This window comes from Mchenga conophoros, linkage group LG19, assembly GCF_057382185.1.
Source record: "Mchenga conophoros isolate Kocher_MC1m ecotype Shallow Benthic linkage group LG19, M_conophoros_male_GT1.1, whole genome shotgun sequence".
In the NCBI taxonomy this organism is placed as follows: Eukaryota; Metazoa; Chordata; class Actinopteri; order Cichliformes; family Cichlidae; genus Mchenga; species Mchenga conophoros.
The window spans coordinates 21,676,498-21,685,880 of record NC_140544.1 but is presented as its reverse complement, the minus strand read 5'-3'; the positions used below and the strand labels follow the sequence as shown (position 1 = coordinate 21,685,880).

The 9,383-nt window shown below is 37.8% G+C and overlaps 1 protein-coding gene across 2 annotated transcripts in view; it reads right to left on the bottom strand.

The window, feature by feature from the left end:
• Positions 1-4,371: 4,371 nt before the first annotated feature.
• mta1 (metastasis associated 1) overlaps positions 4,372-9,383 on the bottom strand; it is a 47,940-nt gene continuing 42,928 nt past the window's right edge. The window contains exons 16-18 of one of the 2 annotated variants that reach the window (XM_085257125.1): positions 9,195-9,350; positions 6,675-6,823; positions 4,372-5,159 (exon numbers count right to left, since the gene is read on the bottom strand). In XM_085257125.1, the coding sequence (XP_085113251.1) occupies positions 6,714-6,823; positions 9,195-9,350 (266 nt within the window). In that variant the 3' untranslated portion in view covers positions 4,372-5,159; positions 6,675-6,713. The remainder of the gene's footprint in view (positions 5,160-6,674; positions 6,824-9,194; positions 9,351-9,383) is intronic. The other variant, XM_085257126.1, reaches the window with a different exon arrangement.

Below are 9,383 nucleotides of genomic sequence, written 5' to 3'. Positions count from 1 at the left end.
AATTATGCTGTAATAGTCCTAGACTGCTGTGGTTCCCTATGAGTGTTTCTTCTTTAACCCTTTTCAGTCACTATGTGTTTATAGATCACTCCGCATTTCATTTAGTTAATTAGTTATTATGAAGTGCTTGACATGACTGTTGTTATGATTTAGCTCTATATAAACAAAACTGAATTCGATTGAATTATTACAGCTCACCCTTGTTCTTCACACTCAGTACAAGTACAAATGTTCTCCATTACATTCTCTTAATCTCCAGGATGGTGTAAAACAATCTTGTCGATCCCTGTCCTCTCTTCTAAACATCTCCATACCATCACAGGTATGTCATCCAGACCTACCACCTTTCCACTCTTCAAAACTAATCCTCTGCACTTTCTGATTTACTCAATGTCCTCCATCCATTCTCCTCTCTCTCATTTTCTTCATTCGTGAACTTCTAAAAGTATTCCTTGCATCTTCTCAACACACTCTCTTCACTTGTTAGCACATTTCGATCTCTGTCCTTTAATCACCCTAAGCTGCTGCACATCCCTTCCCACTCAGTCTCTCTGTCTAGCCAGCCAATACAAGTCTTCTTCTCTTTCCTGAGTGTCCAGCCTGACATATAATTCACTTTAAGCTTTTTCCTTTGCCATCTGTCTTTTTGTTATACACCTAGTCCTAATTTCTTTATGCTCCTGGTCTTACTTCCCTTCCACCTGCACGCACAATATATCTATCTATCGCTCCTTTATATCAGCCAGCTCTCCCCCTTTAGTCCCTAGTCTCACTTCTACCTGATCTCTCACTGCCTCCTAACATTCCTTACCCCGTCCTCTTTTTCTCTTGCTTCTTTGTCTTCAGCCAACAGTAGCACAGTTTCCATTGGCACCCAGTTGGCCAACACCACTAGAGGTGGTCATTGTTAATGCAGACCTCGATTGATCCAGTACGGAAATCTTATTCTTGATGATCCAAATGGCTTGGTTGTATTTATTTACAAACAGTATATAAAAAGAAACATATTTGGCTCATTTGTGCTTTGTTTTCCCGCTCCCTGAAACACAGACAGGAAGCATTATGTTAAAAGTGGATAATATAAAAGTTGCATCCAAAGAAAAATCACCTGTTTTTATTTTAGTTCTGTAGTTAAAAAATTTTCACAACAAAAGTGAATTACTTTAAGTAATTGCTGCTGCAATATGATGTAAACTGTGGCGCTGACCTCCGTTTCAGCCTAAAACATATTTAATTCTCAGAAAACACATGCAGTACATAAACATAATTTCCAAACATCCATTGTTACTCGTTCCTGTTTAGACCTTTGATCTTAAACTAATGGACATGAGAGGATTTTCCCACAGGCTTCCAGCTGAATGAATATTTTAGGAGTTTGCTGAGGTATGAACCCTCACACATATCCAGTGACATCTGCATGTCTTTCTCTTTCAGTTAAAAGAAACCAGTCACAGTGTTTAGGGGCATGTGGTAACTTGAGTCTTATTGCCAAACAATTTACTTCAGCAGAAGAAAAGGTGCTCCAGGCACATGATGAAGCTGCTGTGTAGTCACAATCCAAGACATACATATAGTTCACAAACAAGAGCTTAAGTAAGGACTTTCCATGAGTCATTATAGGATTTATGAAAACTAATTTAATTCAATGTGCTGGCCAAGAAATATATGAGTCGGGGAGTGTGAATTGTACTGGAAAAATACAGTATGTAAAGTAGATGATACAGTCTAAACAACAGATAATGCACTGCCTGACCCCACGCAGTAACAACAGTAATATTATGTACAATCATTAAACCTGACATGATGCACTACAGGACATAATTGAAATATTAATACGAACTCTAAGTGGTCTTCAAAGTACCTATAACAAGATTTGAAAGGCCATTCAGTGTTTTGAAAAACTTTATTATATGATTATGGTAATCTTATCTGTATGCTTGGGCACATCACTAACCAGGTATGATTTCAACTGGACATTAACGGCAGAGGCTAAAATACCACATAGACGGGATTTTCCATGAGGCCACATAAAGTAAGGAGGGATGCTCTTGCAGAATCGTTATGTTGGCAATCAGCATCGATCTCATGCTGACAAAAAAACATGCTGATCATCTTCCTCTTATCAGATAAGGAAAGCTAGGTGAAATAGCTTGAATAAAGCTGTAAAGGTGTCACAATATGGCTAGCAAAGAGCTGTTTGATTTGCTTTAGCGACAAGTTCTTTACCTCAATATTGTGATTTATTAGCGATTTCTCCCTGTTAACATGTTCCTCCTGTTATTACTAAACAAGTTTTTATTACAACGTACCAACTTGAAATCAGTGATCTCCTTTCCCAGATTTTAAATACTTCATTTTTTTTACTGTGTAGATTATTGCATGGATTTGATTTTGAGTCTGTAACATCAACATGGATTTTAACATATCAGTATTAAAAATACAGCAGTACCACTTCTCAGTTTCTCTGCTGATTGGGTGTCCTCCCTGAGGAGCTACTTTAGTTAAATATGTAGTTTTCATTCAACTTTGGCTTTACACTAAGAACAGTTGAAAGTATATAGGGGTATTGTGCTTTTTATTATTGACATTTTTGAGTCTTCATAACTTTGAACCTGGATGTCAGTAAAAAGGAGAGCTGTCATATTCTTACACTTAGTTAGATCAGCCATCAACCCTACATGGCGATGGCTTTCAAATGTTTACCCAAAATGCCAAATTTATTTTAGTTTTCACCTGTGAATGCTCAAAAATCAGATAAAACAGCCAGGTGTACCAAACCCTGTTTCTGCTAATACCCTGTACTTCACTTAATGACTTCTTTTACTACAGAAAGTTGACAGTCTTGTTTCCCCTTATTAGTCCTATAATTTAAATTTTTTACCAATTAGACTGGAATAGTGCAGCAGATAAATCTACATTTCCAGGTGAATACAAGTTGCAAAATTTGTACACATACTCTTTTATTGCTTTTTTGATGAAGCCAAAATTCTATTAGCTAACTGAAAATTCAAGATGAATGTCAACAAAGGCAAAAAGTTCCTCTTTTTTAAAGATTATGTAAACTACACTTCCCTTTTTGAATGATCTTTGTGTCAAATGATACACATTCAACTTTGTAGAAGTCAACTTTAAAAGTCATTTTGTGATTTTATATATATATATATATATATATATATATATATATATATATATATATATATTTTTTTTTTTTTTTTTTTTTTTTTTTTTTAGTTTTTTACATTTTCAAACAGGGTGTGGTGTGCAATAGTATAAATGTGATTTGTCTCAGTTGCATTTCCTGAATGGATTCAGCCTTGAACCCCCAAATCTCGTTTATTTCTCTTATTTATATTTAGAGCAGATTGTCTCCTTGAAGGTCTGCAATTCAAACCCCAGATTCTGCATCCATGTATTGCTTGTCAGGTAAACTGGTGGTTCTAAAATTGTTTTTGGAGTGACTGTTTAAGCCTTCAAAAAAAAAAAAAAAAAAAAAAAAAAAAAAAAAGGAAGGAAGGAAGAGGCCGATAGCATGCTGTGCCAGCACAGGAGAGATGAGCCAAGTGTGTGCATCAAATATGTAAAATTCAAATGAACTACACAGAAATATAATGACATGAATATTAAAGGTGTGCTTTCAGTGGTGTAAAGGGGTTTTAAGTTATACATTTTGATTTGCTTGAAGTCAAAAATGTAAAAATCAAGAGTAACATTTCTTAAATGTATCCAGTGGTTGAAATTCTGTAGTTGTTTCTAAGGTTGAAATGACGGTCAAGATGGAAAATGCAGAAGTTCAAGTAGCTAATAGGATTTTTCACACTTCTCCAAGTGGACAAACCTGCAAATTCTGCTGCTTGTATCCACTTTTGAAAGATTGTTTCAGTTATCTGCTGCACTACAATACTGTAAACTGTACATGTGCTGTGTCCAACTTTCTAAAGCATTTTATTGTTAGCATCATTACTAAAAAGTGAGTTCAGCCCACCATCACCTAAAGACAATGATGCAAATTCACTAAATTGGTCAGCAAAACCACCAGCTTTACCCAGCCACTTGATTAGAGACTTTAAGGCTCAGATATGTTCTGATATAAGGCTAAAAAGCCAGCACAGGTTGTCAGGCGTCTACAGAGCCTAGGATGTTACCCCAAAGTGAAAAATGTTTGCAGGAGAAGAGATGTAATCTGCAAAGCTGCTAGCAAACATACAATAAACACACAAAGGACAGGACATGAAAGCAGAGCACACTCCTGCTTTTTTTTTTTTTTTTAGTTTTCAGATGTTTGCTTACAAAACATGTTTCTGGTTGTGCATGAAATCTTTTCTAATACTAATCATATAACATATAAAGCAATTAGGAATGAAAAATTCTCCATTATTTTTTGCATATACCCTGTTTGCATACCTGCAGGAGTAAGAAAGACGGGTAAACACCAGCTTGAAAACAGAACATTCAGTGCAACTTTCACCTCCGTGCACAGACACCAAAGGAAGAGGGGGGAAAAAATCAATTACCTCTTTTTTTCCTTTTTTAATTACACTTTAGAAGCATAGATGCATTACTTATGAAAAAGGTAGAAAAAACACCAAGTCTTTCTCAATAAGTTAAACCTCTCTGGGCGAAGAGCAGGGCCGACTCACACAACAGAAAATTTCCTAGAAAGCATTCAAATTCAGAAAAACAAAAGACATTTTGAACTCGTGTCACTGAAATCAAAGTGCGTCTCTCTCTTTTTTTTTTTTTTTCTTTTTAAACTTGAGAAAAAGAAAAACAGAAGATGCAAGTGGCTTTTGTTACGTTCCTTCCACCCTTTTCCACAGGGTTTTTTGCAAGCATTTTTCTTGAAACTTCAAGTTTCAACGTTTGATCGACAAACAAATAAGCTGAGTTATAACTGGTAAAAAAAGAAAAAAGAAAAACATTAAAATAACAATAACAATAATTACAAAGACAGTAATAACGAGAAATGTAAGTAATAAACACAGTCCTGTACAGTCAGGCTCATTTTCTGATTGACCACAGCCAAACTGATCGATTAGTCTTCAGAAGTCTGATAGACTCATACTGATTGAAGAAAAGTAGCCAATGCTGTCGTCTCCTTTCAGCTGCCCTCGGCTATGGTTATAGTGGGAAAAGCCTCATCCAATTCATATCCCCCGCTGCTGTGGAAGAAACACACGAGGGAAAGGTTTTACACACAGTTAATGACAGCTGACAGCAAAAACTCTCAAAACTGGGCAAAAACCATAATGTTTTACCTCTCATTAAAACGTTAAAGTTTTCATACCCCTTAAACTCTTCTTGGCTTTAAAAATAATACTGAGTATTTAGTTTAACTGCTCCTTACCTTTAATGAAAGCACAAATTGTTTTTGATCTAATGCAACATCAAAACCAGTGTTAATTTTGACAACAAAGCTTAATTAGGTTTTATTCATCATTTAGGCATCTAGATTCTTTTAGCTTTAGATTATAGTTGACTGAATCGAAAGTTTATTTAGTTGACCAAAATATAAAGTGTAACAGTTTACAAAGCACCTTATTTTCATTGACATCAAATTCAAAAGGAGTCTACATTTCAACTCTTCTCTCCCTCCAACCCTGTTTATCGGGGGCAGACGTGACAACCTTCCTATGCAAGGAGATCAATTCTGATTGACTGAACGTAATTAGTTCTGATTGGAGTAAACTTATTTTCAAAAAATAAAAAAAATACAAAAATTAACACAGGTCAGAACATTTATTTCCATCTGGAATTGCATAAATCCCCCCCCCCAGCTGCCGATTGTTTTGAAGATGGGAGAGTCAGACCACTGTATGAGGTCTTCTCCAGCACATCCAAAACATTCTCAAAGGCCTTAAGGTCCGGATTTAGTTGTGGCTAGTCCTATTCCCTGAACTACTAATCATAATTTGAGTCTGATGAATCCTAACATTGGTATCTTCCAATATCCCTGAAAGAAAAAAAATCCACTGCTGGGAAAAATCTGGTCACTCAGTATATGGTAGTCAGCTGATATTGACCTGACCACATGGAGCAACCCCTGATCATAGCACTGCTTTCACAGGTTTGTAGGGTAGGCACCAAGCATGATGGGTGCATTCGCCTCTCTTCTTACCCTGATGCACTCATTACAGACCACATGACCTTCCTCCATTGCTCCATAGTCTAATCTCTGTTACCTAACAAACTGAACCCTTATTAGCCCAAGTTTAAGGCTACACAGCCACTTAGTCTCAATGCCTCTCTCTTCACACTGTGTTTGTGGAAATGCTCTTACTTTCATCATTAAAACACAGCTGTGACTTCTACTGTTGCCTTTTTTTAGGATTTAAATTCACCAAACATTGAAGTGATGCAACACAGTCATTAACAAAGATTTCCTGATCATATTTCTCCCTCAGTGAGAAGTTCACCACTATTCTTCAAAGCAATGTATCTGTAGGTTTGTATCCTAGTTGTAATAGATACAAGCGCCTTAGATGCTTTCTTTGCTTTGATTTTTTTGATTTGTATTTTACTTTCGTAGCGTCTCAGGTTATAGGGGTAGCTGGATAGGCGTATGTTTTTCCTTTCCTCGTTTTTGGCAAAACAACATTGTTAGACAGAACAGCAAAACTATTAACACAAAGGCAATTAAAAATAAGCATCCTCACGGGTAAGTGGGGATTTCTCACCTCACTGAGGTTCGCAGTGAAGGTTGTCCCGCAGAGTGCTCAGTCCAGTTCATGTACCTCGTCCTGGAGGGACGATGAGGGCCGCACTGCTTCACTCATTCGTTTGGCCATAATGTCCCACTGTGGAGCCAATACTTTGGATTTGGCACCTAAAAAAAAAAAAAAAAAAAAAAAAAAAGAAGACCATGAGAGATGTCACGGGAGAAAACTAAAATAAATACAGCTCTAGTTTTTTAGTCTACAGGCAAACAACAGTATTTTCAGATGCTCCCTTATTAGTAAGGGGCTGCACAAAATTATTGCTTTCTTCTGCCCTCTGCTGGCTTCCTAAAGTACTTCAGCACAGAGGAAAAACAACACCAAACCTTATTTTTGCTGCGCTTTAGAAAACAACGTGTGCCTCCACATCTTCCACTTCACTACTTTTTATACGCTTCAATCAAAGCCCATCAGGCCAACACCATTAACATTCACATTTAGTTGGCAGCAACACAAAGTAGCAATAAAATGATGTAATATTCAAGTTAATTGATGTTCTAAATTGAAATTAAAAACTCTAAATGCACTCATGCTTGCTAGAGAAGCAATGAAGGCTATTTTGCAAATACTTGTTAGTGAGATTTCATGGCAGACTGTCATTCAGACACAAAGTTTTGTAAGAAGTTATATTTCTGCATTGAGGTCTGAGCGCCTCTCCTCAGCATTTACATGCTACTATTACATAATATTGTTCCTATGCTGTTTTGTGGTCTCAGTTTCTTCTTTTCTTTCTACTTTTCTACTCCTCAAACGATTTCAGCAAATCATCGCAATTCTTGACGCTAGAAGGAGACTTTACTCGTCCCTTTCACCAGCTTTTTACTCACAGTAGAAGCTTCTATTCACAATGATGCAGCATATCTCCAACTTCATACATATAGAAACATACTAAAGAATTTAATTGGCTGTTCCATATGTATAGTGTTGTCTGGGTTAAGCAAACAAGACAAAACGTAGCAAATTTTATAAGTAGCAAAGTTGGATGAAAGAAGTTTCTTTTACCACTTGGGGGCAGCAAACACAAACTTGCCATTTAGACAGACAACAAATACAAAAGTCAAGATTTAAGCCTCTTTTGGTCCCCTTTGTGGTCTCTACCAGCTCCTAAGGGAAATACAGCCCTTAGGTTGTTAACGCCTCGCTACTTTCATCAGCTCCTCACTGTGCCTGCTCGCAGCCAAAAAGATGCTGTGAGAGCGTGACAGTAAACCAAAACAGTAAACCTGCAGGCGAAACAGCTGAACAACGAGCTGAAACTCATTACGACGCTCCATAAACTCAATTTGAGCAGCAGACTTGGGTCACAATTTCGTGTGCGTTCTGACCACAAATGATCCCTTTCACTCTGCCACAAAACACAGTCATTTAATAAGACAAATAAATAACGATGTTTAAAAGTAATGAAAATAAACATGCAACAGAAACCCTTTCTGTCCTCTGATATGATTGAGTCAGCTAGTTGGAAGTGAAACAAATGAAAACTAATCCTCGAACCTGGACGATTTCCAACTCCGATCTCCTCCTGGTGTGTTATCCCAGCATGGGCCTGAGGTGGGCTCATAGAGCAGTGGAGATACTCTCCCTCAGGATACACTTACCGAACCCTCCTGATCCTCCTTTCTCCCGTTACCATGACAACATAGACCGTAGCCTCCAGCTAAAGAAGCAAGGCCGATCGGATCCTGTTGCAATCTCCCTCTTGCTCTCTCCTCTTTCCATCCTTCCCTGGCATTCTCTCCCTCTCTTCATTTCCCAGTCTGTCTCTACCCATCTCCCATTTCACAGGGGAGAAAGAAAGTGGGACATAACGCCCCAAAAAATAAATAAATAACATATAACAACATAAGAGCCCCACTCAAACTGTTAACCCTTCGGCAGTGGATCGTAACTATGTGCTGTAGCCGCAGAGGTCGCAGGTGTAGATTTATATTCTGCTTAAATAATCTGCGTTAAATGATTCACAATAATGAGATAATAAATGTAAATGTGACATAATTGCAATAATTTAAATATTTTCATTTTGAGAAACAAAGGGGATTTTGATTAAAATGCATATTGATGGTACAAGTCTTTAACAACCAAAAAACAAAACAATGTTCAACATATCAAGCATAACTTGGGCATGTGCTGAATTCAAGCTTACAGACTTAAATGCTGATATATTTCTGCCTGCCCACAGATGCTGCACATCTGCAAGCCACATTGCAACCCACCCCCATCCCAGCCTGCTCTGTTCTATACGAAAGCCTTGATGCCGCTGCTGCTCTCCCTGCTTTTGGTTTTCCACATATCAGTGAGGAAGGGTGGAGAGGTGCAAGAACAAAGACATGCTGCCAAATATATACCACTGCAGATGGAAATAATCTTCTATGGTGGTTGTGACAAATAGGAGTTCGGTGAAGATGACATTCTTTGACGCTGACGAGGCAAACACATGCAGATTGTATATGTGCTTCAAAGTTTCTAGTCTGTCTGGCTCACCATCCAGTCCATTGTGCTGCTCATAGGTACGCTTGCCCAGGATGGTGGGAGAGCCGTTGTTGAGGATGGGAGAGGACTTTATAGGTGTCAGACTGCCTGTAGAGATTGACCCTCCGCGAGTCGGTGGATTGGGCTTGGATGGACGGGGATGTGCTTCTGAAACATGATCAGAGACACATGAAGAAAATG